The 19,321-nt window shown below is 50.7% G+C and overlaps 6 protein-coding genes across 6 annotated transcripts; 4 read left to right on the top strand and 2 right to left on the bottom strand.

Moving 5' to 3' along the window:
- Positions 1–1,294: 1,294 nt before the first annotated feature.
- On the top strand, positions 1,295–3,249 carry N7508_001968 (putative MFS transporter; the record flags this gene model as incomplete). Its single annotated transcript, XM_058460034.1, has 8 exons — positions 1,295–1,307; positions 1,399–1,600; positions 1,672–1,832; positions 1,892–2,014; positions 2,071–2,427; positions 2,481–2,534; positions 2,591–2,638; positions 2,690–3,249. 8 exons carry the CDS (start codon positions 1,295–1,297, stop codon positions 3,247–3,249), a joined length of 1,518 nt encoding a protein of 505 aa, XP_058323566.1.
- Positions 3,250–3,558: 309 nt separating this feature from the next.
- Positions 3,559–3,951, top strand: N7508_001967 (uncharacterized protein; the record flags this gene model as incomplete). Its single annotated transcript, XM_058460033.1, has 4 exons — positions 3,559–3,596; positions 3,664–3,741; positions 3,795–3,872; positions 3,945–3,951. The coding sequence occupies 4 exons, from the start codon at positions 3,559–3,561 to the stop codon at positions 3,949–3,951; spliced, it is 201 nt and encodes a 66-aa protein (XP_058323565.1).
- A 728-nt stretch (positions 3,952–4,679) lies between these two features.
- On the top strand, positions 4,680–6,304 carry N7508_001966 (DNA-directed RNA polymerase I subunit RPA49; the record flags this gene model as incomplete). The annotated part of the gene is made up of 3 exons (XM_058460032.1): positions 4,680–4,818; positions 4,880–5,205; positions 5,261–6,304. 3 exons carry the CDS (start codon positions 4,680–4,682, stop codon positions 6,302–6,304), a joined length of 1,509 nt encoding a protein of 502 aa, XP_058323564.1.
- Positions 6,305–7,181: 877 nt separating this feature from the next.
- On the bottom strand, positions 7,182–9,171 carry hemA (5-aminolevulinic acid synthase HemA; the record flags this gene model as incomplete). The annotated part of the gene is made up of 2 exons (XM_058460031.1): positions 7,182–8,776; positions 8,832–9,171. The coding sequence occupies 2 exons, from the start codon at positions 9,169–9,171 to the stop codon at positions 7,182–7,184; spliced, it is 1,935 nt and encodes a 644-aa protein (XP_058323563.1).
- A 2,179-nt stretch (positions 9,172–11,350) lies between these two features.
- Positions 11,351–12,307, top strand: N7508_001964 (amidohydrolase family protein; the record flags this gene model as incomplete). The annotated part of the gene is made up of 1 exon (XM_058460030.1): positions 11,351–12,307. One exon carries the CDS (start codon positions 11,351–11,353, stop codon positions 12,305–12,307), a length of 957 nt encoding a protein of 318 aa, XP_058323562.1.
- A 1,244-nt stretch (positions 12,308–13,551) lies between these two features.
- Positions 13,552–18,683, bottom strand: ino80 (chromatin-remodeling ATPase INO80; the record flags this gene model as incomplete). Its single annotated transcript, XM_058460029.1, has 4 exons — positions 13,552–13,745; positions 13,804–17,578; positions 17,629–18,108; positions 18,168–18,683. 4 exons carry the CDS (start codon positions 18,681–18,683, stop codon positions 13,552–13,554), a joined length of 4,965 nt encoding a protein of 1,654 aa, XP_058323561.1.
- Positions 18,684–19,321: the final 638 nt, after the last annotated feature.

Below are 19,321 nucleotides of genomic sequence, written 5' to 3'. Positions count from 1 at the left end.
GAATATTTCCGCTCGCCTGAACAGATTTTGGCGGACGAGTGTATAGAAGGCTTGTCTTTTGCTCAGGCTTTTGAAATGCTGGGTGTTAATCTCTCGGTTGTTGCATTGCATGATATACAACCTCCTCCACAAAGGATAATATCCGATTGCAGATGCTGGAGCTATGAGCATCGTGGCACACGGTGTTACTGGTAGACATAATTTCATGACTTGGCTCATTTAATCGTATCCATTTACAGAACCTTTCGAAAATTTCTTCCACTCTTCAATAGTTGGTAAAGATGACGGTGTCCACAGTGGCATTAGCGTGGGCCGGTGAACGACCGATATACAGCTTAAAGTCTCAAAATTCGGAGGTTCCACCGAGATAGTCTCCACATGCTCGATCAACCACGATCGGGGAGAAATTGATCATTCAGGAACCAATCATTCACCCGAAGAATATCCGGGCACGTAGCGTATAGAGTTTTCACAATCTCGATCGAATAGTCGTCCAGGCAAAGATCCATCCCCGAGCAGAAGATCTCACTTTCGCTTGAACAGTGGACCGGGTGGGCTCCCGATCTGCAGAGTTCATGGTCTGTGCAGGGTCCACGCCTGCAATAGCTCGTCATCCAAATTGCCACGGTGAGAATAGGAGAATTTTCTATCACATATCGAAGTGGCTTGCAAATAAATGCAACACCCCGCGCAAAGCCAAGGCTGACGGATGGCTATTTAGTCATTGGCCGAACCGGAGCCGCCTTTCCTCTTTGTTGTTTTTGCGGGGAAGCCGAGGGTTCGCGCGACCCCCAAGTTATAGCCATGGGGTAGAATAGAGCTATTCAGAGATAGCAAAGATTAGAAGCTGCAGTAGGACAATCAATTCCAGACAGATCATCTAGCTGACTGCAGATCAATAAAAAAAAAGCGAAATAGAAAATGCAGCTGAACGCATAAAAAATCATAGTCGCACTACTGGCCGAGATCGGGCCCTGGGTGGATCTACAGCTTTGCGACTTACGGTGACTCAATCCCTTTTCTCCTTCATATCTGGCTTTCTAATTCTTTTTCTTCTTTCTATTCAATTTCCTCATTCCTCGCGCCCCAGTCTGCAATTTTCTACATCTGCATCCCAACCCTGCGTTGTATTGGCCCAAATAGCCTCGGGTAATCCCATCCCTGCGTCGGTGATCTGCACCTCAGAACCCCGGCCCACGAAACATCTTCTCTTTTCCTTCTTGAATCTTCTCGCTCCCAACCCTGCCGATCGATTCGACCCATAGTGCGTTCCACGCAGGCGCGATCGCTCACAATGGGTGACACAGGTACGTTCTAGGCGCGATGCGCCAAATACCCCGGATTTTGTCTTTTCTGCTCCTTCGGGCCATTTCCGCGCCGGCGCGTTCCCGCTCACAGCTCGTGCTGACGACTCGGGCTTTCCCCCGCCCTGCGCAGATCTGAAAGAGCCTATTGATAATGGCGAGAGCCAATCTAGCTCTCAGCATGACAACGAACTCCCTCCTCTTACGTCGACGACTGAGCGTAGACTGATGGCCAAGGTTGATTGGCATATTCTGCCCTGTCTGTGTATTCTGTACCTGCTTGCGTTCTTGGATCGGTATGTTTTTTCGGCTTTGTGCAAGCTCATTATATTTTGCGCGCGATTCTGACTTTTGGTTCGTTGCACAGTGTTAATATCAGTAATGCTGCTATTCTCGGTCTTAAGGAGGATTTGAATATCACCGAGGGAACGAAGTACAACAGTGCGCTCACGATCTTTTTCGTCCCATACATTATTTTCGAGGTGCCGTCGAATATGCTGCTAAAGAAGCTCAAGCCTCATGTCTGGTGTAAGTGCTTGAATAATGAATCCTTGTTGCAGAGGTCGGTCATTTAATAATTTCTCTAGTATCGGCTTGCATGTTCATGTTTGGTCTGGTTCTGGTCTTCCAGGGTTTGGTCAGTAACTGGAGTGGATTGATGGCCACCCGGTTCTTCTTGGGAGTCTTCGAGACGGGCATGTTCCCTGGATGTAAGTTTCACACCGGAACATTCAACCTGTTGGCCCCAGATTTAACGGACTCGCAGGTTTTTACCTGATGGGCATGTGGTACAAGCGCTCAGAAGCCCAGAAGCGTTTCAGTTTCTTCTTCAGCTCCACCAGTCTGGCTGGTGCTTTCGGTGGTCTTCTTGCCAGTGGAATCGGAAAGATGGACGGTATTCGTGGCTACGGTGGCTGGCGATGGGTCTTCATCATTGAGGGCGTTTTGACCAGTGTTGTTGCTCTGATCTTGTTCTTCTTCATCGCCGATTTCCCCGAGGATGTGAAGTGGCTCAACGAGGAAGAGCGCACCTTCATGCGCGCCAAGTTGGCCAAGGATGTGGGTAAGGCTGCTCATCATGTTCGCATGGGCAAGAAGGAGGTTCTGGGCGTTTTCAAGGACTGTAAGTCAAGCTGGATCCTTTTTGGTTTGGTGCAGGTGCTAACTTTGCCAAAGACAAGATCTTCATCGGAGGCTTGATGTACTTCGGTCTGATCGTCCCTGCCTACAGTAAGTACAAAACAATTACGACTTCCTTTCGAACAACCACTTACATCTCGTCACAGGTTACGCCTACTTCGCTCCTACTATCATTAAGTCTTACGGATACGATTGTAAGATTCCTCACCTACGCGAAACGCTCTCCCACTAACATCCTCTCGCAGCTATCAAAACTCAGCTCTACTCCATCCCTCCTTGGGCTGTCTCCTTCGGTGTCTCAATGATCATCGCATTCTTCTCCGATAGAATGCATCAGCGATTCGCATTCACGATGATACCAATGGCCATTGCAATTGCCGGATTTGCAATGCTTCTTACAATCACCAGCAAAGCTCAAACAGATGCCCAGTATGGTGCTCTCTTCCTCGTCACCAGCGGCTGCTACAGCGCCATGCCTGTCATCGTATGTTGGTTCGCTATGAATTTAGGTGGTCATCACAGACGCAGCGTGGGAACTGCTTGGCAGATTGGCTTCGGCAACATCGGTGGTATCATTGCGACATGGTCTTTCGTGGAGAAGAATGGTAAGACCGACTATCGAACCGGTTACATCATTTCTCTCTCCTTCGTCTGCTTCTCTGTCGCAGCTTGTGTTGCCTATCTCATTGCGATTATGTGGGAGAACAAGAAGCGTGATCGTGCTCCAGTTGATGTTGCTTCGATTGGCGAGGAAGAGGAGGAGTACCTCGGTGATTTGGCTCCTACCTACCGCTACGCATACTGAGCGATACTCGTTGGATGTTTGTTTTGCTACTTGTTGAATATCCCAGATATGTGGATTCTTGGACCCTTTTGCATTATTGCACCATGAGTGATGAAATATTTGCTGTATTGATATCTTGAACGTACGATCCGCTATACCCAAGCTTGGAATTGCTGTGATTTGATGGGAGGTACTTAATACATATAAATAATGATAACGCCCTCGAGGCACCTCTTTCAACGTCATTGCCCTAGAGCAACACAAGCAATAATTCTCATAAATCACTTTGCAAATAGTTCGTCCTGAACGAAATAATAACTGGAGTAATAAATGGAGCTAAACCCTACCGAATTTCCTAATTTGGCATGGTCAGGTGTCGTCACTGATGGAAGCTTGGGATCACGTGTGGGGTCTAAGCGAGAGCGGCTGAGTCAGCCGCACCATACGTAAATGCGTCTCGGGCCGCCACTCTCCATCTTTCTTTCTACTATCCCCATTTCATCCTCGCAAATCGTGGGTTACCATTCCAAAGCTGATGCCATTGAAATTTACTAACCAGTCAGCAGAACGAAGATGAGAGATAAGTGGAGAAAGAAGCGCGTCCGTCGTCTCAAGCGCAAGAGAAGAAAGATGCGCGCCAGATCGTGAGTCGCCACCCACTGCGATAGCTTCGCGCGAGTCCGTCCCGAATGCTCACAAGCTAACCAATTTATCAGCAAATAAACTACTCGCCCCTTCCATCTCAGCTCTCCATGCCGGAGCTCATGTTTGAACGCTGAACACGATCATTGACGACACGATGTGACGACTTTCGTTTCTCGTGACACGCCTTTCGCTTATCGAGTTGCCTGCCCGGGCAAGATTTCCGACCCATCACTTCAGAAGAAATCGCAAATCATCGACGGAGTCCGCTGTTTACACAACAGTCCCTACTATTTTCCAACACCTCGGATTCATTCAACGTCGGTATTTGATGTTAGGCATGGTTATCACTCGGAGAGGCTCATGTGTTCAGGTGGATGTTGGAGGACTGGTGCATCGCATCGGTCTTTGAGCACGGCACTGGGGTTACTGGTCAATTTTACATGCGACGACTATTCTTACGAGGTGGTCGGAGTTATGGAAAGGTTTTTCCGGAAGTTTATTAAACCAAAATAACTGGAATAGCTCGGAGGTCTAGATTTAGCTCCTGCAGATGAATCCATGACTTCATGAGTACTACGCTTCAAGTATAAAATGTAAACATCTATTCGTATGCACGATGTTTGTATGGACTCGAGCTGCCCAAGTACGTCAATATTCGTTTGTGCGTGGAGTATCTCACCGCCGAGCGGGTCTGTAAATTTTTCTGCCAGACTAGTCCAGGACATTTTATTTCACCGCGCTAGAGCCGATTCTCGAACTTCAAGAGCTAAGATCTCGTCGGGTCTCTCTCCAATCTTCAGGCCATAATGCCGTCAAATAAGACAGATACCAAGCGCAAGCGCTCCTCTGAAAATGAGCGCCCAAACAAAAGGTCCAGCCTTCAATTGCTTCCCCCGCTGGCTGCCAGCGTTGTCGAAGATAAGACCGAATTGGCGCCGGTAATTGGTGAGTGCAAACCTTTTCCGTGATACTTCAAGTCCGACCTAACAGTTTTTGTGCATTATAGCCGATACTCCAGGCCTTCAGAGCGCTCAATCCCTCCGTTGGAACCCATATATCAAAAACCGCTCCACTGCCTCCAAATCTGCGGCGGCGTCCCGGAACTCGGGCATTGTCTCCTCGGAGTTGCTACTGCAGTCTGGAGATCATGCCAAGCTGGACTTTGTCGGCCGTGAAGGCACAGGAGACGACACAGACTCCCAGCTGAAGCACTACGTCGCAATCGTGGACCCGGAAAACAAGACATGGAAAGTTGTCGAGGTGCGCCGGGCAACTCTCCGCGGAGCAGTCCGCAGCAGAAAGAATGAAGAGGAAGATTCGGATGAAGAGATGGTACGCCTCATACTCGCAGTTCTCCCAGATCTTACAAAACTAACAACCAACCCAGAACACCATGCGCGCCCAACGCACAGCCCTAACCAACACCTTCGGCACAAAACAATCGCGCAAGGCCGTACAATCCATGGCCGAGAATGCCCAGCTCTCCAACGCCCCAACAGGCTCTGTCCCCGAATCCGGCGCAGCCCTCATCTCAACCCTGCCCGCAGACACAGCATCAGGCCTAGCAAAGATGAACGCCGTGCAAGCCGAAGTGCAAGCAGCCAAGCCCCTCCCAACACCAAACCTGAACGTCTCGCACCCATCAGATGTCTACACAATCGACACACTCGTCCCAGGCGGGCCGTCAACCCTCCGCGCCCTAAACGGCGTCGAAGAATGGAAATCCCAAGTCGAAGCCGGGCTAGGCGTGACAACCGTCTCGCGCTTCGTCTCAAGCCGGGTCGGCCCAGTCGTCAACTCAGACAACACAACCCACCTCCAAGTCCTGCGCTTCATCCAGCTCCTCATCGAATTCGGCCGTTCCCTCAAGGGCATGGGCGCAAACGCCAAGGGCGGCGGCCCAGGCAGCAAGCGTCTTCCTCCCCGCGAGGATCTCCGCCGCCTGCTCTCCAGCACCACAGGTTCAAGCACCAGGGCCGGCGCAGCCGGTGCCACCGCTACTGCAGCCACGGACTCTGCATCGACCGATCTGCTCCCAGAGTCGGTCATCGACGCTGTCCGCCGCCGATTCGCGCCGAGTGGTGGCTTCGTCTCGAAGAACGATCTTACCCTCTTGCACACGACTATCTGTGCTTTGTCGTTGCATATCCCGCCCCAGCCTGCGCGCGATGGTGGATCTAGCTCGCTTGGTGGAAATGCGCCTAATGAGCTTGCTACCGACCCCTCCGATCTGCGTGATGATCTGCGTTTGGATTCGAATACTATTCAGCAGTATTTCCGCGAGTTGGGCTGTCGTATTGATCGGCCTCGTGAGACAGAGTTTGCTAAGTGGAATATTAAGGGTGGCAAGGCTGAGGCTCATGCTCGTCGTGTTGCGAGATTGCGTGTTCCTGTTGAGTTCCCTAAGGTTAGCCGTGGTGGTCGCAAGTAGAGGAAGATAATTGTTGTTGTTTGATTAGAGTTTGGGGTTTAGATGCGCTTTTGGAGGATATGTCAACTCTTCTTTGCTATCTGACCTTTCTTTTCATGGAATATTGGCGCATGTGTGTTAAAAAATTTCTGTCATCCTTTTTTTCTGTTTCTATATCAATGAGACAATGTTACATAACCAAAAGAATCGACTGGATCATTCATCTTTCTATTTCGTTTTCTACGAGAGTCGAGTTGACATATCTACTTTTGCCACAATTAAGTGCTAGTGCAGATATACTAGGTGGGTTTGATCATGTAAATGAGCGTGGGAAAATGGAGAAAGAATTGATAATGGCTTCTAGGTCTTTGACTAAAGTTTGCAAGAGGTGTTACAAACCGGCTGAGTGAATATATATTTCGGGTATTGCAGTGAAGCCATATCTTCACAAATGCATGGTTCTCAAAAGTGAACGAACAGCCAAACAAATGTTAGATGCCCCAACTACACCAATTATAGATCGATAGTTTGGTACAAACTACACAAATGTACGATATTACACCAGATAAAAATAGAACCCTCTTCAACCTTTTTCATTCAATTCAAATATGGTCTACTTCTCAACTTGACACTTAGCAAAGTACATGTAGATACAACAGTAAACCCAATGTGTCTGGCAAAGAACCAAATGACACAAATATACAAGTTCAAGTCTATGACAAGAGATAATACATCTCATGCAAATAGCAGACACAAAACATGAATAGAATCAACAGGTTTGGGATATTTGCAAGGCGGATGCATAACCCCGCTCGCCTGGATATTATAGTAAAAGAATGGACGGGAATAATGAAGAAGATCTTACCCCAAAAACCGAAACTATTCGAGTGCCAAACGTTTAGGCGACTACTCCAATAGAGATGGAGGACATCGCCGAGTGGGCCTTCTCGGTCAGAGGGGTAGCGGTCTTCAAAAGAGGCTGAGTGACCTGGGCAGCTGCCTCGGTAAACTCACGAGTAACAGCAGCCTCGACAGACTCGCCAGCCTGCAGACCCAGCTGAGCGTCCTCCCAGATGGGCTGGTTGGCTTCTTCGGCGCCTTCGACGCCAACACCGACAAATCCACCCTGAGCCTGCCAGTCACTAGCACGCTTGAGACCAAGGTCATTCCAAACAGCCTGAACAGCCTGGACCAGGTGCTCGCGCAGGGGCTTGACGTGGCCTGGAGTAGGGGTGATGCGCAGACGCTCCTCACCGCGAGGAACGGTGGGGTAGTTGATTGCCTGCACGTAGATGCCGTGCTCCTCGAGAAGCTTATCGGAGGCCTGCTTGGCAAGCTCGGCGTCACCGACAAGGAGAGGGACAATGTGGGATGGATTGGGAATCACAGGAATATCCAGATCCTTAAGAGCCGTTTTCACTGCGCGGGTATGCAGTTGCTGCAGAACACGGTCACGGGGTTGGTGGGATTGGTACTGGATAGCAGTATCGGCGCCGGCCATGGTTGCGGGTGGGAGAGAAGTGGTGAAGATGAATCCCGGGGCGAGGGAGCGGATGGTATCAACCATGGCTGCCGAGCCCGCAATGTATCCACCGACACAGCCGTAGGCCTTGCCCAAGGTACCGGTAATAATATCAATACGGTCCTGGACTGTGCCCTTGGTACTTTGAGGAGAAGTGGTATCCTGGGATGCGTAGGCATCGTAATCGAGATGCTCCGCAACTCCAGCTCCGTGAGGACCATACATCCCAACGGCATGGACTTCATCCAGGAAAGTGATGGCGCCGTACTTCTCGGCGAGATCACAGATCTCCTCAATAGGTGCAATGGATCCACACATGCTGTAGACGGATTCAAAAGCGATGATCTTGGGGGTGTGTAGTGGCAATGATGCCAACTTGGCTTCGAGATCCTCCAAGTCATTATGCTTGAAAACCATCTTCTTAGCGCCAGAGTGGCGGATACCCTGGATCATGGATGCATGGTTGAGACTGTCAGAAAGAATAACACAGTCGGGCATCTTACTACCGAGAGTAGCGAGGGTGGCATCGTTAGCAACAAAGCAAGAGCTGAATACCAAAGCAGCCTCCTTTCCGTGTAACTTGGCGAGCGTGTCCTCCAGTGCGACAGCATGCTGGTTGTGACCCGAGATGTTACGGGTGCCGCCTGCGCCTGCACCATAGGTGTCGAGGGTCTTGTGCATCGAGTTCAAGACATGCGGGTTGCGGCCCATGCCGAGGTAGTCATTTGAACACCAGACAGTCACACGTTCCTCGGCAGAAGCAGTGTGGGCCCGAGGGAACTCCTGGGCGAGACGATTGATGTTGTTGAAGTACCGATAGGACTTGTCCTTGTGCTTCTTGTCCAACTCGGTGTTATAGAAGTTATTGTAGTTATAACGACCGCTAGTAGGTGCTTCAGGGCGGGGACCGCGGACCGCGGCCTCGGCGGCGGCAGGGGGCGAGCGAATCGGGTTGTTCAGACCAGGGCGTCCTGCAGTCAGATTAGAAACTAATCGAAGCACAAGGCTTGGAGAAATTGAGTTTACCTCGCTCATTCTTCTCGTATCCCCCCGAAGCCAAACTGGCGGGATGACCTCCGGTAGTGTGCAATGCTCGCTTGCCAGTCGGTGCGCGCAGAGGCTGCATGCCAGCAATTCCAGCGGCGGAAGAGGTGAAGCGCTTGGTACCGTGAAGGCGGGCGCTCTGGACAGCGAGAGCTTTGCTCATGACCGGGCATCGGCGGCCCAGGACTTGGAGATTGGACATAGTGCCACCTCCAGGGCTGCTGCTCGGACGAGTAGCGGTTGAGAGCGTGCGCAAGGTGGTAGGCGAAGTCCGCTTAAGGAAAGGGCACATAGAGCGAGACTGTTGCAAAAGAGCCTCCATGATTGGATTGAAGCAAAATGAAGTGAAAGTAGAACCGTAACAAGGGTTCCTGAGGAGGGTTCCTGGAGATTTAGGAAGACACAAGATCAAAGCCCGAGAGCCCGGCGGGACCACATTTGAAGAAGAAATCGGTCTGGGCGGGGGAGGGCTGAGTCATCCGGTAATCGGCTTAGAAATGCGGGCGTTTGGTTGGTTGAGGAACTGAGGCACGGATGTCCCTTCCCGACGTGGCAAGGTGACAGGCACGTGAAAGGCACGTGATACGATGAATATATGCCTGACAAACAGGGCACGGAGAAGATGCAAACAGGACCCGTGCAGATCTCCAGAGTGGATCCAATCCACTGATCAACACTTTATCCGGAGTACATGCGTAGTGGAAGTTCGCCTCCCCCGATTCGTTAAATGTTAGGAATTATGAAGATGGAATCTCATTGAGGATGGTTGAATCCCAATCGAAGTTCATATTGTCTGTGTGGGAGCCGCTGGCTGAGGCTCTCTTGAAACAACCAAGGCTTGAAGCTTGACAAAGCACCAAGAATCCAATAGCGGTCGTAGTCCTCCTGGTCTTTGGTGTGGTTTACGAGTCCATAATTACCATTTGAACGCTGAAATGCTAAGTCTGTCAAGTCTGTCAGGTCTGGTATATGCTTCACGTGAGAATAGCGTGCTAGGCAGCGATCGCCACAATATCAACAATGAAGTCTTGATCACCCTTCAGGCTCACTGATCTGGTGGCAAAGTACGAAGATGAGTGTTGGTAGTCTGAATTAAAAAAGCAAATACTAAAGCAAGAGACCGGATTCGATCCCTGACGCGTACAACAATCGAGAAATTTCCTGTTTTGGAAATGGGCATGGTATCAACGTAAATAAGGGCTCCTACCTCAGCGAACGGCCCCAGTAGCTGAGTGGTATTAGACGAGAGCAATCCCTCGCAGAAGCCTCATACAAGAGCTCAGCTATGGTGCCTCCTCCCCCTCAAGGGGCTGATCCCCTTGAGGGGGAGGAGACACGTCGGCCCTGGGAAGGGCTGCGCCGCTTGGTTGGGAATGCAACCAAGCGGCGTGGGGGTTCCATCTTTTCGTATTTGTCTAAGATGCCTGAAGAACCTTTTTCTCAGCTTCCTACTAACTTTGGTATTTGAGCTTTTGCTTTTTGCTTGTCGTCTCGAATGAGAACAAGCTGAATTCACTCTGATTTCCCATACTGTATCCCCGCTTGATGGTTTTTGAGTATGTCCTCGCTGAAGCCTTTTTGGCATCGTTGATCGGACTATTGGACTGTTGGCCGGCATTGGCGCCCAAATTCTGCCTTGTGCTTATCTTTTGTACTCATGGTTCATGACTGGCGCCTTTGAGAAATTACTGCCGTCACTCCTTACAAACTTGTGTTTTTCATCGATAAATCTCCGGTTCACGTGTTCTAGTGTCCTGATAATTATATTTAGTCTGGGTTTAATCCATGTCTGCTTTCTTGCCCCCTTCCCCTTCCGAGCGGGAGTTGTCGCTGGAAGCGTTTACCTACTCTCCGCCATATGCGTATGCAAAGGCAGACAGCCACCAGATCATCACCTTTTTGAACGCCCAAGTAGTCTCACTAGTAGCTCCATATAACCGAAGTCCTAACTGTATACAATGGTACTGCAAAATGTTCGAATATGTTCCACACGAAACACTCAGAACGACTGTCATTGGACACATTGGTTTTGCCTTTCTTTGGTCTCTTTTATCCCATTTTGTGCTAATTTCAGGAGCTTAGGATTGTGGGTCTTTTGAGATGGTTGCTGAATCATGTACATGTAGAGCCAGCCTTAAGAGGACCCATGACCGTAACGCCTACGCTTCCACTCGAAACGCACTTGAAGCAAAGCAACGAGAGTCACTCTTTCTGACGTGGTAAAGATACTGACTTGAAATTATCTAAGAAATTTGATACACATTTCATCTGACGTGAGATGATCTTTATCGTAATGATCGACTCCACAGTTTCGGACTTAGGGCTCGGAGCTCGGACGGGTATAGCAAAGATTGACGCCACCGACAGTAAATCCAACGTGTTAAAGAGCTCCCGACCTCATTACACCACAGGTGAACGATTGAAGTCCTGTTTTTGTATTATTCCAAAACTGTACAACTTCTTCCTTCATTCTTCCTGCCAACAACCACCGACAGACCACCATGCTACCCTTCATCACCCTCGAAGAACACTACCTTTCCCCTAAGGTCCGAGAAGCAAGCACACACGATGAATTCGCCAATTTCCCACCCCAGATAGTCCGCAAGCTAGACAACATCAACGAAGAAAGAATTCAAGACCTAGACAGGGGCCAAATCACCCTCCAAGTCCTCTCCCACGCCCCAGGAACCCACCCAGCATCACTCTGCAAAGAGGTGAACAATGATCTCGCGGCCTCGATTTCCAAAAACCCAACCCGCCTCGCAGGCTTCGCCCTTCTACCAATGAGTGACCCTCCAGCCGCAGCAGCCGAACTGGAACGGTGCACGCGCGAGCTCGAGTTCGTGGGCGCCTTGGTGGACAACCATATCAACGGACAATTCTACGACGACGAAAAGTTCTGGACGGTATTCGAGAAAGCTCAGGAACTTAATGTGTCTATCTACATCCATCCATCATGGGCAACTGAGGAGACGGTTGAGTACTACAAAGGCAATTACGATGACTCAGTTGCCGTGGCATTGAGTGCATATGGATGGGGATGGCATTCTGAGACGGCGACGCATATCCTACGACTTTATGCTAGTGGGCTGTTTGATCGGTTTCCGCGGTTGAAGATTGTTATTGGGCATATGGGAGAGATGTTACCGTTTCAGTTGGAAAGGGTTATGCTCGTTTCTTCGCGATGGGGGAGACAGAGGTCGTTTAAGGAGGTTTGGAATAGTAATATCTGGGTTACTACTAGTGGAATGTTTGCACTGCCGCCTTTGGCTTGTCTTTTGCAGACTACCAGTATTGATCGCGTTCTGTATAGCGTTGATTATCCTTTTTCAATGAATGAGAAGGGGTTGGAGTTTTTTGAGAGGATTAGGGAGAGTGGATTGATCGCCGGGGAGGATTTGGAGAAGTTTGCTTTTAGGAATGCCGAGGCCTTGCTAGGTGTCAAGGCTCAGAGATGAATAAGGCTATGAGATATCATCGTTACTAGGAAGACTGGGTAGCTGATGCATGTGGGCAATACAATTTAGAAATGTAAATCTGATGCTTCCAACCCAAGGCGGATACATGTAATAGAGCCAGATTACAAGACAGGAGAAGAAGAATACAATGAATGTGGGATGCGCAAGGTTGCCTGAAGTATTACCAGTCAATCGGTGATGACTGCCAGGGGAAGCGTAAAACCAGGGCCACTATTTAAAAAGAATGGGTTGGTCATTGTCAAAGGACATCTGGGTTTTGAGAAACCGCCTTGAAAAATGCGGACCGCTTGCTGAAGTCGTGTGGTCAATGATAAGACTGTTTCAAATATGCATGTTGCCCTTGATCTACAGATAGCGTTGGAATAAGACTTGTGATGAAGAGAGATGAGCAATTGAAATGAAGCCTTGGCTTTTAAGCTGCATGATGTACTTACTGCTTTCATAGTGAGCATACCCTCTTGTGCTTTGTTGTCATTGGGGTTACTACAACTAGCCGTCTAAGTATCTAGCGATGCAGACAACCCTTCAAGATGTCCTAAAGAACCGAAGAGCGAAACCTCACAAGAAGCAAAAGTATACGAGCACATCAAAGCAATGCATTGACACTCATAACCAAACTAAAACATCTTCGACGCCCTTTTGAGCCTCAAATGAGGAAAGGAAAAAAAGTGAAAAAAGAACAATGTAGAAAGAAAATAAGAAGGAAAAAAAAGACCCCTTAACATAATCAAATCACACCGAGACCTTTCACACCTAGACACAGAATACCACACCACATCAAGCAAGGATCAAGACAGGTCTAAAACTGTGAACGTCCATCTTTCCATCTCGAATCCAGAATCCATTTCTCTTGGCCCATCACACCAAGATCGGCTTTCGAAGAACTCAAACGTCCAGAATCCAACATTGCCAGTCCGGAACTTAGCATAGCCAACGTCAACGTCAAGGGGTTGTATGATAATACAAAGCAGGTTTTCACATGTTCACATGCGTGTCTGCCAATCGAGAAAGAGAAGCGAAAAGAAAAAGAAAAAGACGATAAAAAAGAAGATGATATAGGAAAAACAGGTGGGAAAAGAATGGTAGCAGCCAGTAATCAGCACGGTTAAAAGGAAGTAAAAATAAGAACACAGAGACAGGCATGGAAGACAGAGACAGATACAGAAGCTTTGACATGAACGCCGGACCCGATTTGCATTAATTGACAGTCATTGTTTTTTGAGTTAATCGAGGCCGCCGTCGCCGTCAATCAGGCGCAGACGCTCCTTTGTCGTCTTGGCACGTTTTGATGTGCCCTTGCCTGGACCACGGCCGCGGCCGCGCTTTGCTGGTGTTGCTGATGGCGTATCGAGGGGCTCTTCTGCAGGGGTGGCAGCACCTGATGGCTTTGCACTAGCGTCGTCGAAGTTACCCTCGCCTATAAGTTGGTTATTTAGTATTCAATTTCCAAATCAGGATTGGGGGATTAGTCTTACCTTCATGGTACATGTCATCCAGGGTAAGATCACGCTTGCGCTTCGCAGCAGCCTTCTTTCCGCCCTTAGCGCCAAGGGTCTCGCCACGTTCGATAGCCTCCTTCTCCTTCTGTTCGATGAGTTCGGCTTCGTCGTCGTCGGCAAGCCACAAGGCAATATCCTTGGTGCGGTTCTCGCGAGCACGGGTGTTGAAGTCGACACCGCCAGAAGCACCTCCAGTAATAACGACACGCTGCACCTCTTCCTTTTGCAAGGCACGCTTGCGAATACGTTCCTCAATGGTGCCACGGGTGATAAGACGGTAGACTGTAACCTGGCGAGTTTGACCCAGACGATGAGCACGATCCATAGCCTGTGAATCGATAGTCGGGTTCCAATCGGAATCGTAGAAGATAACAGTATCGGCGGCAGTCAAGTTGATACCAAGACCACCAGCACGGGTCGACAGCAAGAAGACAAAGATCTCGGGGTTTGCCTGGAAATCGGCGACAGTGTCGCGACGGTCTTCCAGCTTGGTGCTTCCGTCCAGTCGACAGTACTTGTAGTTGCGGTATGTCAGGTACTCTTCCATTAAATCGATCATGCGCGTCATCTGGAAATACAAAAGCACACGGTGGCCACCGGGCTTGAGCTCTCGCAATAGCTCGTCCAACTTGGCCAGCTTGCCCGAGTCCGTCACGAAGCGACGCATCGAGGGAACCTCGATGTGGTTGTAACGTCCCTTAAGTGAGAGCGGAGCTGGCAGCATAGGTGGCTGAGAGTAAGGCGTAGGGTCCAGCTTTTGGGCGAGGATCTGTTCCTCGAGTTGTCTGCTAGAGTGGGCAGACAGCGCTTGGCGGACAGATACATTGAACAAAGCGTCGTTGAATTCTCTCGATGCTTGTTGACCAGACGATGACACAGTAACAGGGGGCGCTGAAGCATTGGGAGAAGCACATGGCTCAATTAGGTGTAGGCCTTGGTCCTCAAATGCCGAACGGGAGACGGTCATCAAGTCTCGCATCCGACCCTCAACAGCAATATCTCGTACAGCACTGCGATCATTTCGTTCAACAATATTCAACATAGAATGGGAGAGCACTGAGTTCTCCTTGTCTTCGCCTTCGTCATAAAGAACATTCAAGCCTGAGAGTCTGTTTGACTTGCCACGACGACGAGCAGCGCGCTCGTAGGGACCAAGACGTGAAAGCTCGCTGGCTTCTCCCGCGGAGGTATCAACGAAACGTAGGAAGGAGAATGCGCCGTTCTCCTTGGCGCTCTTCTGTATGTTCTCAGGCGTCCAGACGTTCATCAGCTGTGAGAGGTACTTGTTCTGGAAACCGGCACGAGGGTTATCAGAGCCAGGAATATCAAGTCGGCCAGTAGAACTGCACAGCAGACGCGGCAATTCGTAATCGATCAGGTTCTTAGTCGAATATCGTACATCAACAAAGCTTCCCTCGCGCACGAAAGAAGCAGTTTCCGCGAAGTAAGCAGCAGAGAATGGAGACTTGGTCTCTGCACGCTCGAAAAGATCGGGGTGGTTACACACTTTTCGGAACTGCATAACCAAGTTCATCAACGTGCTGCTGTCAGTGTCATCACCGGTGGCAGCCTTTTCAATGAGATCGATGATGCTGACACGGTTGCGAAGGTTGGCGTACAGGGCACGCTGGCGGTAAGTCAGGTCACAGAAGATGTCCTTCTCGACCTTGTCACCAAGTTCTTGCTGGACGTTCTTCTTCACACGGCGCAGCATGAAAGGCTTCAAGATCATGTGAAGACGCTTGAGCTGATCCTCGTTGAGCTTGGTGTTACTCTGAGCATGGGACTCAATGTCCTTGGAGAACCATTCACTGAACTCATCATGGGAATCAAACAAAGTAGGCATAATGAAGTGAAGCAAAGCCCACAATTCTTGCATGTTGTTCTGGATTGGCGTACCAGTCAAGAGCAGACGGTTACGGCAACTGAAACCCAGCAAGTTCTTCCATCGCGAACTTTGAGAAGACTTGATAGCTTGAGCTTCGTCCAAAATCATGTACTGCCACTTCACCTTCTGGAAGTACTGAGCGTCAAGAACGACGAGCTGGTAAGAGGTGACTAGAACGTGGAATTCCGAATCACGGTTGTAGGTGATGTGCTTTCGATCCCAGAACTTTCGCAAGATCTTACGGTCCTTGGCATTACCCCAGTACGGCAGAACCTTGAGGTTCGGTACGAAACGAGTGATCTCCTGCTGCCAGTTGTGTAGGGTGGATGCTGGTGCAATGACCAGGAAGGGACCCCAGATATTGTGGAATTCTGCCAAGTACGCCATGACTGAGATGGACTGGATGGTTTTACCCAGACCCATTTCATCTGCCAAAATACCGTTGATACCCTGCTCGTACAAGTTAACAAGCCAGTTGAGGCCCTTCAACTGATACTCCTTCAATTGGGCATTCAACATGGTGGGTTGAGAGATCTCAATGTCACCCAGACTAGTCGGGTTCTGGAAGTTCATTTCGCCGTCATCAAAGGCAGCCATGTTATCACCCTCCTGGTTGAAGGCACGAGCACGGTCCTGAGCTTGCTGCACGGCGTTCTGTGCATTCGCCATGGCGGCTTGCTGAAGAGCAGTTTCGTCTTCAGCATCGAAGTCGAGGTCCTCAAAAGCGGTAGACTTGGCATTGGGATTGGCTACGCTGTCGGGGAGGTTGACTGTGTGTGCTGATTCCTTGCCTGGTTGAACAGTTTCCCCGGTAGCTGCGACAGCACCGTCTCCCTGCGCCTCATCGGTTTTGATCTTGCGCCCAATGAAATGGGAGTACAGCTCGGTCTGCGAAATAAGGAAGTTGAGCTTTCGCTTCTGTCGGTTGGCCTCACGGTCCGCCTCGGCCTTCTTGGCCGATTCGAGCTCCTGCTTCTCGGCCACGCGGCGCAGGTCACGTTCCTCACGCTCGTTACGCTTCCAGAAGGACATCATTTCACGCATGGTACGCTTGGCACGGGCCTGGGTGTCCTTGGTGCTCTTGTTCGTGCGTTCTTGCCATTTGCGGGACTGCTTGCTGGCCAATTGCGCTGTCTTGCGCAAATTCTCTTGGCGGGTGGAGAGAGAAGTGGTCTTGATGCGATAGACTTTGGGAATATCCTTGCGTGCGATATCACGCCAAATTTGCTCATAGATCTGGTTGTAGCCCTTGCTGTCGTAGTGCAATTGGGACATTGGAGTACCCTCTTTCGAGGCCCCGGCATCCCTCCTGGGGGTGAGGTACAACTCGTCGCCGTAGCCGTCCATCCAAGCATCCTCGGCAAGTTGCTTTTCGCGCTCCTTCTGCTCCTTGGACTTCTTTGGGCGAGTACTAGGGCCAGCACGGCCTGACCGACGCCGACTGGGAGAAGAACGGCCAATATGGAATTGACTGACGGTCCCGCCTTCAAGGTTAGGAGCCAAGGGAGTGACCTCGCCGAGCTCATCCGCAGCGTTGCCACCCTCCAGGGCGCGCTTCGTGGTTCGGATCTTCTTTTGCGCTCGCTCGGCTTCGCGCAAGAACTTGGCCTTCTCGCCAGGCTCTAGAGCCTTGCTTGCCTTGCGCTCGGCCTCCAGCTTCTTTTGCATTTCCTGGCGCACTGTGTTTTCACGGCGGCGCTTCCGCTGCATGTCCTTTTTGCGCTCCTTCTCATCCTGTACCTCCTTCTGTTGAACTTCGGCCATGACGGCACCTTCATTCAGTGCTCGGAATCGTTCGTTGCCAAGGATGGCCTGCTTTTCAAAGGATCTGGCAAGGTCGGCCAGGAACTCGTTGCGACGGCGCTAATCACACGTTAGTACATACGGTAAAAGAAGACTGCCTGAATGCCTACCTTTCTCCGGATTTGCTCTGCACGGCTGCCATCCAATGAGCGTTTGTAGCCCTTCTCGCGATATCGCCCGAGTTCCGCATCGAAGCTAGCATCTTCAACATCACTCTTTTCAGCTTGATCGATCTCAGCCGCAGCGCGGTTGACTTGCTCCAAGTCAACGCCAGGCGGGAATGGCTTGCGAGGGGGTGGACGAGGGACCATGCTATTCAGTTCCGATTCGGGTTTGGCGAACCCGTTAGGGGCGTGTGGTCCTCTGGGGCCATCCATGTAGGGTTCCATCACCCTTTTCTCGGGCCTAGGATACAAGTTCCCGGGTGCATGAAGGTGGTCCATGTGTCTGTGTTCGTACATGGAGGGTGTGTGAGGTGCGGGAACAGCCATGGGGGCAGGCGGAGGAGACGGTTTTCTCGCAGGCTGCTCCTCTGACGGTCCGGACAGGATACTGGCGAAAGACATCGGATCGGCAGCTCTAGTAGGCTTCTAAGTGAAGAAAAGATCAGTAAATCACAAATCAATGGGGTAAACTGGATGATTCGTACGGTTTCCTGGGGCGAAACAGGTCTCGGCTCTCGCATCATCGAATGCCCATATGAGACTCCATTGCCTCTCACGTGGTATGGAGACTCGGATTCTCTAGTCGGAGATTGCGAATGGCCTTCTGGGCGGCTGGACGGATGGCCATGCGATGTGCCGTAAGGCGAGATGCCGTTGCCGGGATGAACGGAGGCCGGGTAAGGGCGCGGTGGTGGAAGTTGGCCCCCAGCTGAATGTCCCTGGTAATGCGACGAAGATTCCGGATGAGGGGGTTGCGGTGGCGCAGTTCCGTTCAAGGGTGGTTGCAGCGCAGAGGGCATTGGGGACGCGTTTGAAAAGTGAGGGCTTCGCGCGACAGACGGAGGGAATGCGGGAGGTGTCTGCGGCGGGTGCTGGTGAAACTGCGGCGGCGGCTGTTCATTGTTTGGATAATACTGATGGTTCTTGTTGGGCGAGCTGTAGGCAGCGTACCGATGCTGCTGAGTCGGGGACTGGGCGTTGTACGGCGGAGCGCCCGTCATGATGGCCGCGGTCCCCGGTGCGGGTCGAGCGCGTCGAAGACTTGGTCACTCGGGAGGAGCTGGGGTCCAAGGAATTGAGGCACGCGGGAGAAACACTGGGTACCAAAGACACCAGTCAAGGGGGTTCGGAGGCCTAGCGTGGACGCGACGTCAGTGGGTTTGGTTCATAGGTGTAGGTGTGGTTTCGGAGTGTTGGTTGATGAAAGAAGGGGATGGAGAAAGAAAGCAGGGCAGAAATACCTGATGGGCGGATGGGTTCGTTTGTGGTGGGAAGATGCAGGAGAGGAAGTTTCCGTGGAGCCCAAGAAAGAGAATGCGCGGCTGGGCCTAGGCGAGATGCAGGGAGGAGAGGGGGGGGCCGGAGGTTGGAGAACGTGGGAGGAAACAGAAAAGTTGAAGAAGTTGACAAACTGTCGATGAGACGACGATGGAGTCGGGACATGGAGAGGGGGAGAAAGGGGAGTTGCTCTTTTCCTTCTGAATCGCTTCGTCTGGGGTATCAGCCGGGGCTTAGATCCGGTGTTTACCACAACCCTTTTTTGCTTGACTGTTCAGTTGTGATGCTTTTTCTGTCTTTCTTTCTATTGTTTGGAATCTTCCGTCCTTTTTTCCTGCTTCCCGTCGACACCCACTGCTCC

Source organism: Penicillium antarcticum, assembly GCF_028974205.1.
Source record: "Penicillium antarcticum strain IBT 31339 chromosome Unknown utg000002l_segment0_segment0, whole genome shotgun sequence".
In the NCBI taxonomy this organism is placed as follows: Eukaryota; Fungi; Ascomycota; class Eurotiomycetes; order Eurotiales; family Aspergillaceae; genus Penicillium; species Penicillium antarcticum.
This window is presented reverse-complemented; position numbering and strand designations above follow the sequence as displayed.